General features: G+C 42.1%; 1 protein-coding gene across 2 annotated transcripts in view; it reads left to right on the top strand.

The window, feature by feature from the left end:
* reln (reelin) overlaps positions 1-21,465 on the top strand; it is a 318,770-nt gene that overhangs the window by 255,115 nt on the left and 42,190 nt on the right. For both annotated transcript variants that reach the window (XM_080207461.1, XM_080207462.1), the window contains 6 exons: positions 540-760; positions 2,447-2,594; positions 5,377-5,635; positions 7,458-7,707; positions 11,377-11,545; positions 17,368-17,508. In XM_080207461.1, coding sequence (XP_080063587.1) covers positions 540-760; positions 2,447-2,594; positions 5,377-5,635; positions 7,458-7,707; positions 11,377-11,545; positions 17,368-17,508 — 1,188 coding nt within the window. The remainder of the gene's footprint in view (positions 1-539; positions 761-2,446; positions 2,595-5,376; positions 5,636-7,457; positions 7,708-11,376; positions 11,546-17,367; positions 17,509-21,465) is intronic.

Genomic DNA, 21,465 nt, shown 5'->3' with positions numbered 1-21,465 from the left:
CATTTCTGTATTGGCTGTTCAAACGAGCATTATGACTTCATGCCATTCTCCTGGTTTTCTCCTTATAACCTTACACATTGTTTCTATTCAAATAAATTACCTAGTACCTCGATTGAACCTGCCTCCACCACACTTCCAGACAGTGCATTCTAGACCTGAACCATATGCTGTGTAAAGAAGCTTTTTTTTAAATCATATTTGCTTGTTTTGCAAACAGAAGATCTATGGCTCGCTTCACAAACTGATTTTCAAATTCAATTGCACCAGTGCAGCTGATTTTTTTTTGAACAAAGTCTTTTTGTTTTGTCTCCTATGGTAAGATAATCTCAGAAAGAAATCTCACAACACCAGCTTAAAGTCCAACAAATTTTCTTCTTGGAGATCCTTCCCCCTTGGTGTTGTGAGGTTTCTTTCTGTTTTACCCCAGTCCAATGCCGGCATCTCCATAGCAAGATAATCTCCAGAAAAGCAGCTTTATTGATTCTTTTAAGTTTATTTTTGTACAGCTTGTTTGATGGATGTGCTTCTTGTGCTTACAGATCTGTGAGGTTTCGGTGGTACCAAGGCTTCTACAGGTCAGGTACACAACCAGTGACTTGGGCCATTGATAATGTTTACATTGGACCACAGTGTGAGGAGATGTGTAACGGACATGGCAGTTGTGTCAGTGGAACCCAATGTATTTGTGACTCTCGCTATTCTGGATCCACCTGTAAAATCAGCTCCAAGAACCCAGATTTCTTGAAGGGAGACTTTAAAGGTATGTTGAAAATATATATTTATAGGTTGATGAAACATGGATTGAAGGAAGTGGCTTGAAGCAGTAACAGTGGGCGTGGACAGTAAATGCCATTTTTTTTGCTGGTATCTTGATTACAAGCATTCTAGTGTATTTCATGTTGAACAGGGAATATGAAGGTGTTTAAAACAGGGTGAAAGATTTGTTTCATTTACTCATTGCTGGGGTCACCTGTTTGACATTCATTCATTTATTTGTAGCTGTTCACTTGGATTTCCACCTGTTTGCTCACCAACCCTTGGCTTTCTGGTCCATTAAAGTGAATGAGTGGAAAATCACAGGCCTAGTTTGAGTTGCGGAAGTTAGGCCCATTTGTGGAATCTGGATATTTACGTCACTCTAATTTCCACTCTGTCAATAAGATCATTAGAATTGGTGGAGTGAGGGGAGAATGCTAAATCCCTATGCCCTAGACATCATGGTATGGTGCCTGCTGGATTAGCTAGTGTTTACCTGTCAATTTTGTATGCTTCTGTGGTTCAATAGAATTACTTGTATTTATAAGGCCCGCCATCATAGCATCATATCCTTCCAAATGTTTCATGCAGTGAATTACTATTATCAATATGGCGCCCGTTACCAAGCAAACATGATAACCAATTTTCACCAGTAATAGTCCACAAATGAGTACAAGATTACATTGATTACCTTCTCAAGGGCAATTAGGGATGGGCAATAAATTCTGGCCTAACCAGCGACACCCACATCTCATTAATGAATGTAAAAGACAAATGGCCAATCATTCTCCTTTTTGGATTTAATAGTTTTGGGAGACAAGAACGTTGGCCAGGAGTCCTCGCCGTTTGAGTTGTGCCATGAGTTTTTCAACCTGCACCCAAATTTTTCTCCCAAATCACAAAACCTCCAACAATGCAGCAACCTCCAGTGCTTTACTATTGTACCCAAACATTGGATCGGAGGCTTAAACCCATAAAACTTTGACCCAGTGACAATAATGCTACATCTGAACAAGGCCAACTGCCAATCACCATTAAAAATGTCTGGGATTATCATAGCATCTACTAGAGCTACAATCATTGGTTAGCTTGAAATATTGGTCTCCCATAGTGCAAATGAGTTAAATTGTGACTCTGTCTGTTCTCTCAGATGGATGTGAAAAACTTCATGGCACAACTTTAAAGAGGAGCAGAGGAATTATCCAATATTTATCTCTCAATCGATATCTGCTTATTATCATATGCTGTTTGCTGCATGCATATTGGCTGCCACACTTCCTATATGGCAAAAGTAACTACACTTCAAACATCTCCACTGGCTGTAAAGCACTTTCTGACATCTAGTGGTTGTGAAAGACTCTATATAAATGCAAAATTTATCTTTTACTGATTGAGTAATCTAAGTGGGGGGTAGAGTGTGAATAGTAATTGAACAAGTTCTGAATGATCCATTTTAAATTAAATTTATTATTGTTTCAGTTCAAGAAAATCCAAAGGATAAAAGTTTAAAATCTCAAATATATGAAAATAATAAGTTTGTTATCTTCTGTGCAACAATCTCTTGTAATTATAATCCACACTGGCTAAAAAAAAGGTCAATTGTCAAGGCAACTACTTTAACGCATTGTTTATGTTTCAAACCTGTGACAGCTGGTTTCACTTGCTAAACTTGACTCACTTTCATTTTCAGGCCCAATAGATCCAGAGAAATTTTTAGTGGTCAGCGGTGGAAAACCTTCCAGGAAATGCGGCTTAATGTCCAGTGGAAACAGTCTCTTCTTCAGTGAAGAGGGATTACGCATGCTGATGACTGTGGATATGGATTTATCACATGCAAGGTATTTGTAATACGTTTAATCATTGACCCTTGTTCACCAATTACTTGAAGTCTTTTGTAAAAATAGCTCCCCTTGCCTGAATGATTGCTGCTCCAACAATACTCAAGAAGCTTGACAGCATCCAAGACATAGCAGCGTGCTTGATTGGCACCCCTTACACAAACATTCACTCCCTCCATCACTGACATACAGCAGCAGCAGCGTATACCATCTGCAAGATGCCCTGCAGGAATTCACCAAGGCTGCTTCCAAACTCTTTACCATTACTATCTAGAAGGACGAGGACAGCAGATACATGGGAACACCACCACCATGGAAATTCTCCTCCAAGCCTTCCTGATTTGGAAATAAAGGCAAAATATAGATGCTGGAATCTGAAACAAAAACAGAAAAATGCTGGAAAATCTCAGTAGGTCTGACAGCATCTGTGGAGAGAGAATAGAGCCAACTTTTCGAATCTGGCTGATGTTTCATCACTTCATGACGAAAGATGAAAAGATTTTGCTGTTCCTTCACTGTTGCTGGATCAAAATCCCAGAACTCCCTCCCAAACAGCATTGTGGATGTACCTACACCATATGGACCACAGCAGTTCAAGAAGGTAGCTTACCACCACCCCCTTCTCAAGGGCAGTTAGGGATAGGCAATGAATGCTGGCCTCGCCAGCAAAGCTGACATCCCTCAAATTGATTATTTTTTAAATGCTTTCCAAAAAAAATTTGATATAAAATAATTTTTGACTGAAATAAAGTGTAAATGAGAACAGTTCATTCAGGCAAAAGAGCTCACTCTTTAGCTCTCTGTACAGGTTTAACTAAAGAATTTGCGTCTCCCTTCTGTTCACGCAGACTGCAGTGTCCTCATACTAATCCATCCATTGATGTTTCGTTTGAAGCTGTATTCAATGCACCAAGAAACAGCCAATTTTAAATGTGGAATAATTACTTCCCAAGTCAGCTTTAACTTTAGCTCCCCTTCACGTAATGGTTCCTAAACTCAGCATATCAATGTTTGCATTTTTCTTTTCTCCTTTTATCTTCACCACCCTCCCACCGTTGACCCTGAGTTTCAAGCACAGATTTTAAAATGTTTGTTGTCTTCCTCTTTCATCGTATGAGGTGCAGAAATATTAGTTTTTTTATTTCTTTTGCATCATGTGTTTTTGGCATTAATCACTAAATGTTTTTAAAAAAAATCATCATCCTCCGCTCATCACTTCCCAAGGTGCTGATTTTAAAAATATAGGAATCATCCTAGGGATGAATTATTTCACACAAATCAGTGAGCTCAGGTAACCGTGTTGGGTTGTCATGTTGAGAAGATAAGAGGAATTCCATGCATCTTTTTTCCATATAATTCCTAAGAAACAAGGTTTCAACTCTCTGCGTGCCAGAGCATCCTTTAATGTCTTGTCAGTTAAGAGTCCAATATCCCCTCCCTGAGGTGCTGGGGCGACTACAAATTTGAGACCTGATGGCTGGTACATACAAATATTAGAGACTGAAGCTGAGTACACATGTACTTCCCAATGCTTTTCACAGCATGGCACTGTCAATCCTCCTTTCACTCAGACCTGTGGGATTACGGATGTGCTGTTAATGAGCTCTCATTACGAAAGTAGAGGAGCTTTTGGAAAGTCAGAATTGTCAGTGACTAAAAGAATATACTTCAGTATTACAAAGTACACAGGGGCATCTATGGACAGTTCTCAGATAACACAACAGAATCTTCAAACGATCCAGATTAAAGTGGCAGTTCCACTTCTTCTGCTGAATATGCAGAATATCCTTCAAAACATTTGTACATATAAAAAGTGTTGCATTGGTGTCTGTCAGTCATACTTCAGACATCACAACACGCACCACATTTAAAACGTCAGAAGTACTAAAAACACCAAGTTATTTTCTGCCTATTTCGACCTTGAAAGCCAAGAAGTTGGTTATTTGTAAACAGCTACCACGGTACAGGAACTGCCCTCAGCAACTTGCCTCTAATTGACCTTGGATGATCACAATTTAGATCACTGCCCCCGCACCCCACAAACCCTAGGAAGTACCTATGCAATGGGCTTAGCAGAAGAGCCAGTGTTCTTGTGATCCAAATAGCCAAAGTTCACGGGGCAGATCCACATGTCTGCTAGGAACACCAGAATTTTGGAAAGTTGCCAGATAAAATCACATCCCATTCACAGCGTGTTGCAACAGCAACATTATCGGCGCCACTTACCCATCACTCAAAAAAAGACCTGGTTTTAAATTGCCTCGTACAGTTCTGGTGTCTTTATCTGCATTTGGATATATTCATGGGTTGGAAACGGCACTAAACAAATGGCCAGGTTCAATATGCCATGCTGTATCTGGATAAGTAGACAAGTTGGTGATTCAGCACATATTCATACTACATGAACAATCTCTTTACTTGATGGTGTGTAGGGACCCTGAGGAAAAGATGTTTTAAGATTGGTCTTGCGAAGTTGGCGTATGGATTTACTTTTTTATACAAATGGTTAGGATTTGGAATGCACTGCATTCCAAATTTAAGGTGGTGGAAACAGATTTAGTAGTAACTTTAAAAAGGAAATTGAATAAATACTGTAAGGGAAAAAAACAATTGCAGGGATTTGGAGCAAGATCAAGGAAGTGGACATTATTAAATTGTTCTCCTAAAGCGTTGATCCAGTGTGAATGAGCTAAATGGCCTCCTGTGCCATCCTATTTTATAACTTAATGAAATGTCAGATGATAGTTTTATTAGTTTTATTTCCTATTATTTCTGTATTCAGGTTTGTCCAGTTCTTCCTGAGACTGGGTTGTGGGAAAGCATCCCCAGACCCCAGGAGCCAACCTATGCTTTTACAGTACTCACTGAACGGGGGCCTCAGCTGGGGCGTTCTCCAGGAATTCCTCTTCAGCAACTCAAGCAATGTGGGTCGATACATTGCACTTGAGATCCCACTCAAGGCTCGGTCCTCTTCCACCCGTCTGCGTTGGTGGCAGCCATCTGAAGATGGGCATTTTTATAGTCCCTGGGCCATCGATGAGGTGAGACTTCGCATCTAAAAATCACTGCTCAGAGAATTGTGGCAAACAGATGTGGACAAGGGTTTTAGTCTAAATGTTGTGAGAAATTAGGTAGTTGCTCATTACCCATAAGGATAAGGAGAATAAATAATAGCCAGAATTTCTGCTCTTGAAGGCTACTCAATGACCGCTTTTATTAAGGGGCTGATAATGTTATTGGTCTAGTAATCCAGAGACCTGAATTAATATTCTGGAGACTCGCTTCAAATCCCAACATAGCTGCTGGAGGAATTTAAATTCAATTAATTATTTTCTGAAACTCACTTACGAGATGTAGCCATCACGAGCTGGGGTATTATTTATTGCTCATCCCTAATTTCCCTTATGAAGATGGTGAGCTGCCTTCTTGAACTGTTGCAATCCCTTTGGTGTAGATGCACCGCAATGCTGGTAGGGAGGGAGTTCGAGGATTTTCACCCAGTGACAATGAAGGAATGGCGTTATATTTCCAAGTCAGGATGGTGAGTGACTGGCAGGGGAACTTCCAGGTGGTGGCGTTCCCATGTGTCTGCAGCTCTTGTCCTTTTAGATGGTAGTGGTCATGGGTTTGGAAGGTGCTATCTAAGAAACCTGGCCAAGCTTCTGCGTGCATCTTGTAAATTGTACACACTGCTGTCACTGTTTGTCGGTAGTGGAGGAAGTGAATTGTTGTGGATGTGTCGCTTAAGAGGGCTGCTTTTCCCTGGATGGTGCTAAGCTTCTTGATGTTGTTGGAACTGCACTCATTCAAGCAAGGGGAGAGTATTCCATCTCACTCCTGACTTATGCCTTGTAGATGGTGGACAGGCTTTGGGGAGTCAGTAGATGAGTTACTAGCTGTAGGATTCCAAGCCTCTGACATAGTCCTGTAGTCACAGTACTTTCCACCTGACAGCCCAAACCTGGTTATTATCCAAGTCATTCTGCATTAGGACATGGACTGCTTCAATATCTGATGAGTTGCGAATGGTGCTGAACATTGTACAATCATCAGCAAACATTCCACTTTTAAAATACCTACAATGTAAAAGGAGTCCATTTGGCCCATCAAATCTGCACCAACCCTTCAATGCGGTTAATTGGCCAGGTGGGATTTCTCCTGCTTTTATTGCACAGGACATATCTGAGCAATGTTCCATATTGCCAGGTAGATGCCAGTGTTGGATCAGAAACTAAACAAGGGTTATTGGGAAAGGGTAGGAAAGTGGATGTGAGGAATGTCAGATCAGCCATGATCCTGTTGAATGATGGAGCAGGCTCGAGGGGCCAAACAGCCTACTCCTGTTCCCATTTCTTATGGTGTAGCCAGATTATGCTAAAAAAAATCTGTTTATTCTTCAGGAAATCTCACCTCCTTCCCCAGCCCCTAGTTTCACAACAATGTGGTTTACCTCTCAAAGGGTTAAGTATGTTATTCAATTGTATCAAACTGCACCAGAAAACTTGAAGAAGGGAAAAAACTGGATAGACCAGCTGGTACTGACCTGGGAATTTGAAAGCCGCAGTCTCCTCTGTCAATCCTGTAAAGTTATACCAAAATTGGGAGAACTGTCTCACAGACTAGTCAAGCAATGGCCTGAGTCATAGTCACCTCATCATACCTTACAGCCTCTGTCTCAGATTGGGCCTGGGTAGGATTGTCATCGGTGCAGACTCAATGTGTTGAATGGACTCCTTCTGCAATGTAGAGATTCTATGAAGTTAGGCTGAATGTTTTTAGCACAATGTCTTGCCTCAATGATATTATTTCTTTGTGTCTAATTTTTTTCCTCTTTGCTCTTCTGTCTCTTCAAAAAAAAATCAGATTGTGATTGGGGGGAGCATTACTGGTAACACAGTGATTGAAGATAACTTCAATACATTGGATAACAGGAAGTGGCTGCTCCACCCAGGAGGCACAAAGATGCCTGTCTGTGGCTCGAATGGGGATGCCTTGGTATTCATTGAGAAGGCTTACACCCGTTACGTTATCTCCACTGATGTGGTGGTAAATGAGGACTCTTTCCTGCAGTTTGATTTTGCTGCTTCCTGCTCTGTCACAGACTCTTGTTATGGTAAGTGATTCTTTGATTCAAAGAATTCAGGCCCCAAGATTCTTGGGGCTCTGCTTAGCTGGGATGGGCTGGGCTGGAACCCTGACCTACCCAAGCCTGAAGGTGCTGGGCTGGATTTTTGTCTTTAGCTCAGGAATCTCAAGCCGGGCCATTTGTTGATGTCATGTTTGCAAGTTCTGCCTATGTAATTTTCACCCTAAGGGATTCGGGGGTAGTCTGGAGTTACACTACTGCCTCCACATGCATGCCTGAGATGGGAATAGAGTTGACTAGCCCTCGTCTTTCTTGGCTCAACCCAATCCCTCATGCCCCACTCCATAATGCATCATATCACCCCTGCCACTTTCATGCCTCGTCCATACACACTCACCTAGTATCCACCATGGATAGAACTTGTGAGCTCTCTAATATCATTAGCAAGTCCTTGAAATGCTCGTGAAATAACAAAGTATACAAGCATCCATTCCAACTCCCCTTAAGTGCTCAAAATAGAGCCATTCAAAAATATCTTCAAAAAGCTTTAATATTATCAGCTGTTCAAAGAAATCTCAGTCTAACAAAGTGCTCCACGCTATCCTTGGCTGTATTATGTAGAAAATAGAAGCAGGCATAGGCCTTTTGGCTCTTCAAGCCTGCTCCATCATTCATTTTGATCATGGCTGATCATCAAATTTAGTATCCAGATCCTCTATCCTGCTTTCTCCCCACACTGCTTGATTCCATTAGCCCCAAGAGCTGTGTTTAATTTCTTCTTGAAATAAATAGATTTTGAACAGCTGTAACAACTCAAGACTGGGCAACATGAGGCACTGTGGGCCACCAACCACAATCTGTAACCTCATGGCCTGGCATACCTCATACTCTATCATTACTACCAAGCTAGAGGATCTGCTTCAATGGAGAGTGCACGAGGGCATTCCAGGAGCAACACCAGCCATATCTAAAAATGAGGTGTAAACCTGCCGAAGCTACAAAACAAGAGTACTTGCATGCCAATCAGCATAAGCAGCAAGTCACAGATAAAGCTAAGCGATCCCTCAACCAACAGATTAGCTCTAAGTTCTGCAGTCCCACCATATACACGGTAGCACAGTGGTTAGCACTGCTGCTTCACAGCTCCAGGAACCTGGGTTCAATTCCCGGCTTGGGCCACTGTCTGTTTGGAGTTTGCACATTCTCCTTGTTTCTGCATGATTTTCCTCCGGTGCTCTGGTTTCCTCCCACAGTCCAAAGATGTGCGGGTTAGGTTGATTGGCCATGCTAAAATTGCCCCTTAGTGTCCTGAGATGTGTAGGTTAGAGGGATTAGTGGGTAAAATGTGTAGGGATATGGGGGTAGGGCCTGGGTGGGATTGTGGTTGGTGCAGAATGGCCGAATGGCCTCTTTCTGTACTGTAGGGTTTCTATGATTCTATGATGACAGTTGTGAATGGTGGTGCACAGTTATGTGTACAAACAACCCCTGCTGGAGTAAATCCATGAGTGGATTTGGAACTCAACAGACATGCATTATGAGTTTTCATTGCATAACTAAATAAACAATCCCTCTAGAGCTCAACAAAATGGAGTTTTTCAAGTTTATCTGCTTCTTTTTAAAAATCCAAGAGATGGTCTTTCAATCAAAGAAGTCACGCACCTGTTCAGCCACTTTAAGTTCAATAGTAGTCTCAATTTCAAATCAATGTAAAAAAAAAACTCAAAACACGGAGTCCAGATGACATATCAGTATTAGATTCTGAATACTGTTGAATGCAGAAGAGCACTTTATCTACTGAATAAAATACTCTAATGCATCTGAACATTTATACAACATTGGCCAAATTAATGATGACTTATCTTTTAAGAACTGAGCCCTATAGTCAAATACTGCATTATAAACACACAAATTATCATGCAGCATAATGTTCAAAATTAGTCAGTCCCTTTAAGCTTATCTGTCAAATGATTCAAATGATTTCTGACCCCACATCAGGTTTCCTCCAAAATGTATAAACTGACTGAGCTGATGTGTTTCACACTGACTCCAGGAATGCAAAATATAGCCCTTTCTAGATTTCACGTTGCCTCTCTGTGACTTGTTTGGTGAATCTAGGATCATAGAATTAATCCTATAAAATATGTACAACATTCAACCCTGATATCTTAAAGCTCAGCAACTCTGAGACTCATGCCAGCCATGGAAGAGGAAATCAAATTCAGCATATACTAATATAGGTTCATATTTGCTCTATCCAAGAGTTAGAATAAAGTTATTAACATATTCATGGATATGTTAGATCTGGCTCTACGACAGTCGCTATGGACAGGTTTCACTTATTCCTCTTTTTATGGAGTCATATAGTGTACGACTATTGACTATTTTGTCAGCAAATTTATTAATCAGTAGTGATCTACAAAATATGGTATCCAGTAAATTGGGCATTAAATAAAAGATGGCCGATCTGTTTAGAAAGGCCATTCCTCCCCCAGGTGGTGTACAGCCTTTGCTATTGTAGCATCTATCACACAATATAAAAGCTAATTCAGCACTCCCTCAGCAGGGAGCTGTGTTTGCAGGGAACAATTTTGAGCCAATCGTTTTCCATTCATTGACATCAAAGGATGAAACGTCATGGGTTGTACTCCCGCAAATTCAGACAGCACATCCCTGCGAGTGCCACACCTTAACTGGGAGGGGGAATCAGCCTTTTAATCTTCTCAGGAAAAGTTCAGAATTATTCCCCAATCTCCAAAGCTAATCAAGGAAATCTCTCAAGTATTCATCCATTCCCAACCCAATTCCCAACTAGAAAACAACGGAGCAGATTAGTCAGTCAAGTTGGTAGTTTTACTTTACACATTGCCATCAGCTCTTGAAAACCCTTTGTGAATATTAAATTATAACTATAGTCTAGGTTCGTTGCCAAGTCTTCCAGCAAAATAAAATCCTTTGACAGACGCCCCACAGCTAATTAGGGGTGACACGGTGGCACAGTGGTTAGTACTGCTGCCTCACAGCGCCAGTTGCCTGAGTTCAATTCCCGGTTTGGGTCACTGTCTATGTGGAGTTTGCATGTTCTCCCCGCGTCTGCGTGGGTTTCCTCTGGGTGCTCCAGTTTCCTCCCACAGTCCAAAGATGAGTGGGTTAGGTGGATCAGCCATGCTAAATTGCCCCTTCGTGTCAGGGGGCTAGCTAGAATAAATGTTTGGGATTATGGGGATTGGGCCTGGGTGGAATTGTGATGCAGTCTTGATGGACCGAATGGCCTCCTTCTGCAGTGTAGGGTTCTATGATTCTATGATAATTTCAAGCTCTATCCCATAGGTGATTGAGTTACATCATGCTGAGAGTTACATGGGCACTGGAAGGTAAATGCAGCGGCTCCTTACTAGTTTATTTATTTAATTTTGGCTGTGGTGGGGAAATTGGTCAGGTGGGTGCCATTTTTATTCAGGCATTCTTTCAACAGAAAGGATTAGCAACAAAATGGTGATATCTACAAGATTGGTATCTATCTTCAAGTGGAGGCTCAGGAAGGACAATGGCCGGTTAGAAGCTCAATGGGTCAGCACCTGTGTATACACACCTGAATTAGTGAGCATTGGGACAGTCAGCTGGTTTAGATAGAACAGAAGGTTCAGGGGTAAAGCACATTGGACATGAATATTTGAATCTGTTCTGTTCATTCAGCTGTGGAACTTCAATACTCGGTGGACCTTGGGCTAACCTGGCAACCTGTACTGACGGACTGTCTGCCAACGAACGTGGAATGTAACAAATACCATCTACAGCGGGTTCTGGTGTCAGACACTTTCAACAAGTGGACCAGACTCACACTTCCATTGCCACCTTACACCAGGTAACCTTAACACTGCACCTTTCAGTTTACAAAGCTTCCAAACGATTTTGCATTAAAAAAAGAAACAAATAATTCTAATTTACATGTCTGCTGTTTGTCAGGTGAGTGGATGATAGAGTGGGCAGGTGAGATGGAATCAAAAGAGAAGTGATTACATTCTGGACTTGAAACATGTTTCAATTTTTAACAAACAATCAAAATTTCACTTTAAAAAAAAACTACCTGTTTAAATATTTCAACAAAGACAAAATCAGCCAAGGTTCCCTGTCAAAATCACCCTCTGATCTACAATTCCCACAGGGAAAGTCATCCCCAGTCCCCCACTGCAGCTCCCCTGGACCAGATTCCCTCGAGAAACAAGGAAAAGCCATCTCCCTCGTTTCTGTAAATGAGCTGTGTTCTGTATATCAGGACACAATCAGACTGAGTTATAATCACCCACACGGATCAAATCCTGCATCAAGTCCACAATCACTGTTCAGACACGCACATAAATAAATTTGATCCAGGCAAGATATCAGAGAGATGCAAGTGTCCACAATGATCACAAGTTGATGAAGTACTTTCACCTCTCTACTCCCTCCCACAGACTCCTGTTTGTCTATCCATTTTATTGGCAGAAAATGTGCAGGAAACAGTGTCACCTAGTGATTGACATGAGTACTACAAAGCACTGACTTTCTGTTTTTCATACCTGATTCACTGACCAGAGGCCAGATTCTCCGACCTTGCCTGCAGCTGGGATTCTCTGATCCTGTTGCAGTAAACGGATATTTGTCTGAGTGTCAAATTCTCTGTCCTTGCTAGCAGCCATGATGTGGGTATGCCGGCGTCGGACTGGCGTAAACACAGTGAAAAGTCTGACAACACCAGGTTTTAGTCCAACCGATTTATTTGATAATATACTCACAAGCTTTCGGGTTAGTCCCTTCGTCAGGTGAATGGAGAGTTCTGGCCTCAGACAGAGCATATAAAGCACAGACAGTTTAGAGATTACTGATTAGAATGCGAATCCTTACACCTAACCTGCTGTTCAAGACCTGAAGTGGCTGATAATGTGAGTGGAAGGATCACAGTTTAAAGAGATGTGTATTGTCTCCAGACAGTACAGTAAGTGAGGTTTTGCAAACCCAGGCAAGTCACGGGGGTTACAGATAGTTAACACCAGATTCATCAGCCGCACTCACAAGACAGCCCCAAACATCACCCAAGCACAACGCAACGCCATCCACGCTCTCAAGACAAACCGCAACATTGTCATCAAACCAGCAAAGGAGGGGCCATCGTCATACTGAACAGAACGGATTACTGTAAAGAAGTGTACCGACAACTAAACAATGAGGAACACTACAGACAACTACCCACAGATCTGACCAAAGAACACACTCGTCAACTCAACAATCTGATCAAGACCTTTGATCCGGACCTTCAGAGCACCCTCCGTGCTCTCATTCCACGTACTCCCCGCATTGGAGATCTCTACTGCCTCCCAAAGATACACAAGGCAAACACACCTGGCCGTCCCATCGTATCGGGCAATGGAACTCTGTGTGAGAACCTCTCCGGCTACGTCGAGGGCATCCTGAAACCCATTGTACAAAGAACCCCCAGCTTTTGTCGCGACACTACGGACTTCCTACTGAAACTCAGCACACACAGAGCAGTTGAACCAGGGACACTCCTCGTCACAATGGATGTCTCAGCACTCTACACCAACATCCCCCACAACAATGGCATTGCTGCGACTGCCTCAGTACTCAATGCTGACAACTGCCAGTTTCCAGATGCAATTTTACAACTCATCCGCTTTATCCTGGACCACAATGCCTTCACCTTCAACAACCAGTTTTTCATCCAGACACATGGAACAGCCATGGGGACCAAATTTGCACCTCAATATGCCAACATCTTCATGCACAGGTTCGAACAAGACTTCTCCACTGCACAGAATCTTCAACCGATGCTATACACTAGATACATCGATGACATTTTCTTCCTTTGGCCTCATGGTGAACAATCACTGAAACAACTATATGATGATATCAACAAATTCCACCCCACCATCAGACTCACCATGGACTATTCCCCAGAATCAGTTGCATTCTTGGACACACGCATCTCCATTAAGGACGGTCACCTCAGCACCTCACTGTACCGCAAGCCCAGAGACAATCTCACAATGCTCCACTTCTCCAGTTTCCACCCTAAACATGTTAAAGAAGCCATTCCCTATGGACAAGCCCTCCGTATACACAGGATTTGCTCAGATGAGGAGGATCGTGACAGACACCTCCAGACCCTGAAAGATGCCCTCATAAGAACAGGATATGGTGCTCGACTCATAGATCGGCAGTTCCGATGCGCCACAGCGAAAAACCGCACCGATCTCCTCAGAAGGCAAACACGGGACACAGTGGACAGAGTACCCTTCGTCGTCCAGTACTTCCCCGGAGCGGAGAAGCTACGACATCTTCTCCGGAGTCTTCAACATATCATTGATGAAGACGAACATCTCGCCAGGGCTATCCCCACACCCCCACTTCTTGCTTTCAGACAACCACACAACCTCAAACAGACCATTGTTCGCAGCAAACTACCCAGCCTTCAGGAGAACAGTGACCACAATGCCACACAACCCTGCCACAGCAACCTCTGCAAGACATGCCGGATCATCGACATGGATACCATCATCACACGTGAGAATACCATCCACCAGGTACATGGTAAATACTCTTGCAACTCGGCCAACATTGTCTACCTGATACGTTGCAAGAAAGGATGTCCCGAAGCATGGTACATTGGGGAGACCATGCAGACGCTACGACAACGGATGAATGAACATCGCTCGACAGTCACCAGGCAAGACTGTTCCCTTCCTGTTGGCGAACACTTCAGTGGTCACGGGCATTCAGCCTCTGACCTTCGGGTAAGCATTCTCCAAGGCGGCCTTCACGACACACGACAGCGCAGAGTCGCTGAGCAGAGACTGATAGCCAAGTTCCGCACACATAAGGACGGTCTCAACAGGGATCTTGGGTTCATGTCGCACTATCTGTAACCCCCGTGACTTGCCTGGGTTTGCAAAACCTCACTTACTGTACTGTCTGGAGACAATACACATCTCTTTAAACTGTGATCAGTGCTCCTTCCACTCACATTATCAGCCACTTCAGGTCTTGAACAGCAGGTTAGGTGTAAGGATTTGCATTCTAATCAGTAATCTCTAAACTGTCTGTGCTTTATATGCTCTGTCTGAGGCCAGAACTCTCCATTCACCTGACGAAGGGACTAACCCGAAAGCTTGTGAGTATATTATCAAATAAATAGGTTGGACTAAAACCTGGTCTTGCTAGCAGCAGCAGAGCATGGAGACTTCTGGTCCAGATGTTTCTTTTTTTACCGTTTTCAAGCAAAGTTTAAGCTCGAAACAAAATTCACAGGTTAAAACAGTTGTGCACCTAGTGTAGTATGCCCTTATTTCAGTTTTGCTGAATATCTGCTACTTTAATTCTAGACCAATCTAGATTCATTGCAGATGAATAAAATTCTCCTGATTGACAGGAGCAGAGCAGATTGGTGATTAAAATGGAACTGCTCCATTCCCCCAATGTTATTACCTCTTGGATTTTAATGCCACTTTCTTCAGCAGCGATTGAGGTTCCTGCCAAACACCAGTGGAACTTCATTTTTAAATATAAATTGATCCCTGCGATGATCATGGTGAACCTATCAGGAAGTCAGCAACATCTATCTTGGTAAATTGAGAGAAACATTGCCTTGTGGGGCCCACAGGAGCACTCCTGCTCCAGAGAGAGAAGCTTCCACCTCTGATAGCCTGGTATCCTCCCCTGCTCTGCCAGAGCTCGGACTCACATTGCCTTGAAACATTGCCATCTGCTCCCACCAGCAGCTAAAATCAAACTAAATATATATATCAGAATATCCAGTGCATCGGCATCTTTCCCAGGTTTACAGGGTTTGATATCATTTGAAAACAATTTAAAGTTGCTTTTTCGAAACCAGTAATTTTTAATATAATATGATTCAAATTTCCTTTGCCTATTTTTACAGATTTCAGCAAGCTGGCCAATCTGCTTGGTTCCCAGTATTTTGGTTCAATTTACTGATAAAGGCATTAATTCACAGATGGTTATTTTGTGGATGTAGCTTACACTGAAATAGATAACTTTTCATTAATGTTTGCACCCACTTGAGGATTCCATCACTACGTTTTCTAATAATTAACCCCTTTCACCCCTTTCCCCACTGTCAGCCTTCCTAGTGCAATAGTAAGCTTTCTCGTTCTAATTCTGTTACTATGAAGGGAACTTCGGCAGCTACAAAGTGTAGAAAGGCAAGTTAGTGACTCAGAGTAGCAGTATACAGCAAAAAAGATAGTCATAATAGAATGATAGTAGTAATAGATCACTCCTTCACTCTAATGTGCTGGGAAACTGAGACAGGCCAAGAGCATAACTTGGCTTTCAGCTTTGCCATGCAGATTGTCTGCCTGTTTTCAATTCCTCCCAGTACAGTGGAAGGTAGTGTCACGACTATGTGGTCCAAACTCAGAATTTGCATGAAGCCTCCTTCTAACTTGAGTGGTTCCGTTTAAAAATAAGCAGCAGTAAAGCTTTTGTCTTAGACTAAATAAAGGTTAATTTATTACAAAACATTGCTGTAAGTCATTTAAGTAAAAGTAACAAAGTTACTAATTAAATGCATACAAAGATTAAATACAAATAGGGATAAAAGATACTTATAAAGGCGAAACTCAATTCGGCCTTTTAGATATCATTACAGGTCCCTAGCTTGCAATTGCAGGATTACTTGTCTAGATTGTCCACTCGCAGACACGCAGGGCAGGGTAGGTGTAGGAGGATGCGGCAGCGCGGGCTCGTTGGGCCGAAGGGCCTGTTTCCCGTGCTGGGTTGTTCTTTGTTCTTTGTTCTTGTTCTAGATTGAGGGGGTAAAGTTGAAGTGGTTTGTTCAGCAGCTGCAATAGCTTCTGTAAAAAAAAAGTTAGAGGTTGCCTTTGTAGGTAAACTCTGCAGGTTTTTAAGAGAGAGAAAGAAAAGGTTTCTCGTTCCTCGCTAGTTTTGAAGTTACTGCACTTGCAAATTACTTGGACTCTTTCATCAGAGCAGCGATAGATTTCTGAATATCTCCCTCCTTTCTTCCCCACCTTGGCTAAGAACTCTGTCAGATGATATCTCTCTGAGTTCTTCCTGAGGTTCTACATAAAATGGCTGTTTTCAGCCAGATTTTATACAGTTCAAAATGGCTGCTGTCCCAAACTGTCGAAACATGCTTCCATATTAGATATTAGATTAGCTCGTGTCTGGGACATGGACCCATCCACTGTCTTTTGGCCAAGGTAGTTCATCTTTAAAATGTCTTGGTCATTAAATTGAATGGCTCCCATTCTTCCAGGTTTGGTGAGATAGAAAATTGCTATTCACATCCCCAGGGAAGCTGTTGTCAATGAGTTTCTTTTACCCTTGTGAAAATGCATGTTGAATTTCAAATGTCTTCGCGTGCTGGGTATTTCTATTTGCAATCCGCCTGGAACCTTCTAGAAACTTGACATGCATCATATTTGTGAAAGGTCAGATGAATTTTGGCAACTGTTTTTTAAGACTCCTTTGTCCATTTAAAAGAAAAATTAGCTTTTATGAAATCTGTAATATCATAACTATATATTTGTGACAGATAATATCCATTATTCAGTATTATAAACAGCAGCAACTGAGAAGTTTTATTGTGTCATTACTGAATGATGATATTTGTATTTGACTCTGTAAACAATGTGTATCCCAAAGGTCGCAAGCTACCCGTTTCCGATGGTATCAGCCAGCACCCTTTGAGAAGCAGCAGACATGGGCCATAGACAATCTTTACATTGGGGACAGTTGTGTGGACATGTGCACTGGTCATGGAAGATGCTCACGTGGTTCCTGCATGTAAGTGAAAGACTTCACTGTTTTTCTAATTGATCTGAAACATTAATCTGGAGTGGCTTTTGTATTACTATAGTGCTAATATCACTAGCTCCTCATACACATGTCTGATGAAATTTGCAGCATCACCAAAGTAAACCTGTATTCACTAAAATCATCAGCAGGGAGAAGTCAATAAAGTTAAGTGTAGGAATCCTCTAACTGTGACAAGATCTGGGGTGAGTCCTGATCACATCAGAATCATCTTCCCAAGAGTTATAGTCTCGGGAGTCTGATTGCCGTGTAATCTTATCTCACTGGCCAAAATAAATGCACCCGAAGATCCTTAAAGAAATCAGGGAGAATCTGACAGGAATTCTGCACAAACCACCCAAAAGGTGGGGATTGGAGGAAAATTGATATTACTCCTTTTTATGAAAAAGGAAGCAAAAGTGGCCCAGGAAGCTACAGTCCAGGTACATCCATAAAGTTGTGGAAATCTTTAAGTCAATGAGCCTCTGAATAGAAACAGAATTGTATAAGATGGCCAATATTGATTCATGAAGGGAAGGCCCTTTTAATCTAACATTTTGTTTTTCTTTGAGGGATGTAAGTAAAGACCCCACCTTTCCCCCCTTTTCCAGCTAATGACCTGAGCAGTGAGCCCTGACGGATTGTAAACTTAGCTCCCGTCTCCGCCCACCATGGAAAATTGAAGTTGGGAGTAAGAGGCCCTTATGTGGGCATTAGCTAACTTCAATCAAGGCCTCGCTTGGCCCAAGAGTGGGTGAGCCAGCCGATGCCTCCCCTACCACACCTAAAATTGTGATAAGCCCAGGTGCGGGCAGGGGGGCACTGGGAAAGGCACTTTCCATTCACTTTGCATGGCACTCACTTGCCAGTCTGCCCTGGCGGGTGGGGGTGGATGTAAAATTCTGCCCATCCTTTCTGTACAGCTCTGGTCATCACAATGAAGAAAGGAGGTTGCGGCTATTACGGATAAAAAAGAGAGCAACCTGCGAGGTTTGTGGAAACCGAGCATTTGGATTATGAGGAGTGACTTTGCAAATTAGGCATGTTCTCACTGATAAGATGTGGAATGATATTGTTGTTAAGATTCCAGAGGAATTTGATAATGTTGGCCATGACGAACTGTTTCACCATGCCCCAAACATTAGAACCAGGGAACAAACACAATTTTTTTTATTAGTGTCAGAAATAGGCTTATATTAACACTGCAATAAAGTTACTATGAAAGTCTCTTAGTTGCCACATTCCACTACCCATTCAGGTACACTGAGGGAGAATTTAGCATGGCCAGTGCACCTAACCTGCACATCTTTTGGATTGTGGGAGGAAGCCAGAGCACCCTGAGGAAACCCACCCAGACATGGGGAGAATGTGCAGACTCCGCACAGACAGTGACCCAAGCTGGGAATTGAACCCAGATCCCTGGCACTGTGAGGCAGCAGTGCTAACCACTGTGTCACCGCCTGCACTTGAAGTGGAAAAATTCAAAACTAATGTGCAGAAAAATTATTTTAATTAACCTGTAAAACAATCCCTTGGGTCACTGTGCTAGCAGTTGGTACTGATCCTTGCAAATTACACTGATTTCCCTCAGAAATTAATAGTTTGGCACATTGTATGTGAGTAATCTGAGACATGGTGGCCAAAATCTTATCACACCGGTGGGATTTTCCCATCCTGTTGCAGTGACCGGGGATTTGGCTGGCCTCCAAATTCTCTGACCTCACTGCAACGGGAGTGTGGCATGAACAACTTGTGCCCAAAGAGTATAGTAAGTGTAGCATGCTTGCAAGGAATGGGTGATTTGATTTGATTTATTATTGTCACATTTAATATACAGTGAAAAGTATTGTTTCTTGCGTGCTATACAAAGTACATAGAGAAGGAAAAGAGAAGGGGCAGCATGTAGTGTCACAGTCATACCTAGGGTGTAGAGGTACTTGTGGTTCAAAAAAACTCCCCATCACTGAAGTCTTCCTCAAATCACAAGTTTGAGAGCAATTGATTTAGATTGTTTGCTATGATTAGTTAGCAGCTCCAACAATGTATCATGTGACTACCTGGATTGTAGATGATCTAAATCAATTTTGGACTTCTGCTGTCAAGCTGTTTCTATGTTCATTTTGCTGTGAGACCCAAGTAACATTGGAACATTATAAAAGTAGCATTGGAACATTTGGTTTGGAGAAGGGAGAATGGTTTTATGGATCAGGCCATCAAAAAACTAGTAATGAGAAGAATGTGCTGTATGTTCTGTAGTTCTGTGTAAAGTATCCGGCTGTCACTGGCAGAAAAGAGACAAGAACAATTTTTAGTTCTTAAATATTTTCAGTAGGTGATACCAGAGTTTCTTTAGTAAGTTTTGTATCTTTGATTTTCATGTTTTTTTAAACTTTATAAAGCCATACTGACTCCTCTGAGCTGGCTGGATGTCAGTGTAAGAAGTCTGACAACATCAGGTTTAAGACTTAACACCAGACTTAAACCTGGTGTTGTCAGACTTCTTACTGTGTTTACCCCAGTCCAACGCCAGCATCTCCACTTCATGGATGTCAGTGTGCCAAGCTTCTCCCGTTAGCAAGCCTGAAAAGCTTTGTCATCAATACCAGATAGAGTGCTAGAACAATGGCCAACAATTTTCATGGACTTGTTCTGGTTTAGGATTGCCAACCCTCAGCGCTTGTCCTAGTGTTAACAGGAATTAAGGACTAATCTCCAGGACACTGCTGTAAATCAGGCAAAAAATCAAGAGGGCATTATAGTAAACTGTGTTGTTTTTGGCTTTCTTTAAACACATATTAGTTGTAAAAAGATGGGGAAAAGAGGCTGATTGATTAAATAAAAACAATCAAGCTATAGCTGATTGGGAATTGAAGAGTTTAACTGTTTTCCAGTTGGCATGGGAAGAATGCAAGTGTCTGGCGACCAATAGCAAATAGCGGGAGTGTGAAGGCGAAGTGGCTGGAGGAGGCTGTGATGAAAAATCCTGGTATTGCAATTGGCAACACTAGCCCTACTCAGCTGTTGTAACGGCTTCTCGGCCTTTTTGACTAAGATCAAGTGTAGTATTGACATGCTGTACTTAGTTGAAGTTATTAGGTTACATTTTAGCTTCATTTGAAGCAATTTTTAAAAGCACATCTTGGCCTTTTGGCTAAGATGCAAATGAGATCAAACCTTGGAGGAGGTGCAATGCCTGCTCCAATCAGCTTGGATCATGTAGATCAAGCCCAAGACAGAAGGTGAGAGCCCTATCTTGTCAGCTTGGATCGGGAATGTCTCATTTGCTGAGACTTTGAATTGGGCTTTGATTGAACTGGATATAAATAAAAAAACTTCATCAATCCAGTTGTAGTGGGATTTCCGCCATGCAGTATTTTAATTTTCTGAAGTAAAGTCATATTGGACTCAAAACTTTAACTCTATTTTTCTCCCCACATATATTGCAAGATCTGCTGAATATTTCCAGCACTTTCTGTTTTTATTTCATTTTGCCAATATTGGCAGAATTAAACCTGAAGATTTGTCGGTTCTGAATCGTCTTTGAGTGCTCTTGATCTCAGCTTGATATTGATTTGATTTATTATTGTCACATGTGTTAGTATACAGTGAAAAGTATTGTTTCTTGCATACTACAGACAAAGCATACTATACATAGAGAAGGAAACAAGAGTGCAGAATGAGTGCAGAAGAAGCTGTTCTTGAGTCAGTTGGTATGTGACCTCAGACTTTTGTATCTTTTTCCCGATGGAAGAAGGTGGAAGAGAGAATGTCCAGGGTGTGTGGTGTCCTTAATTATGCTGGCTGCTTTGCCGAGGCGAAGTGTAGACAGAGTCAATAGACAGGAGGCTGGTTTGCGTGATGGATTGGGCTACATTCACGACTCTTTGTAGTTTCTTGCAGCCTTGGACAGAGCAGAAGCCATACCAAGCTGTGATACAACCAGAAAGA

The sequence above is a fragment of the Carcharhinus amblyrhynchos genome, chromosome 19 (assembly GCF_965287045.1).
Source record: "Carcharhinus amblyrhynchos chromosome 19, sCarAmb.v2.hapA, whole genome shotgun sequence".
Classification (NCBI taxonomy): domain Eukaryota; kingdom Metazoa; phylum Chordata; class Chondrichthyes; order Carcharhiniformes; family Carcharhinidae; genus Carcharhinus; species Carcharhinus amblyrhynchos.
The sequence above is the reverse complement of the archived record's forward strand: the minus strand, read 5'-3'. Positions and strand labels throughout refer to the sequence as shown.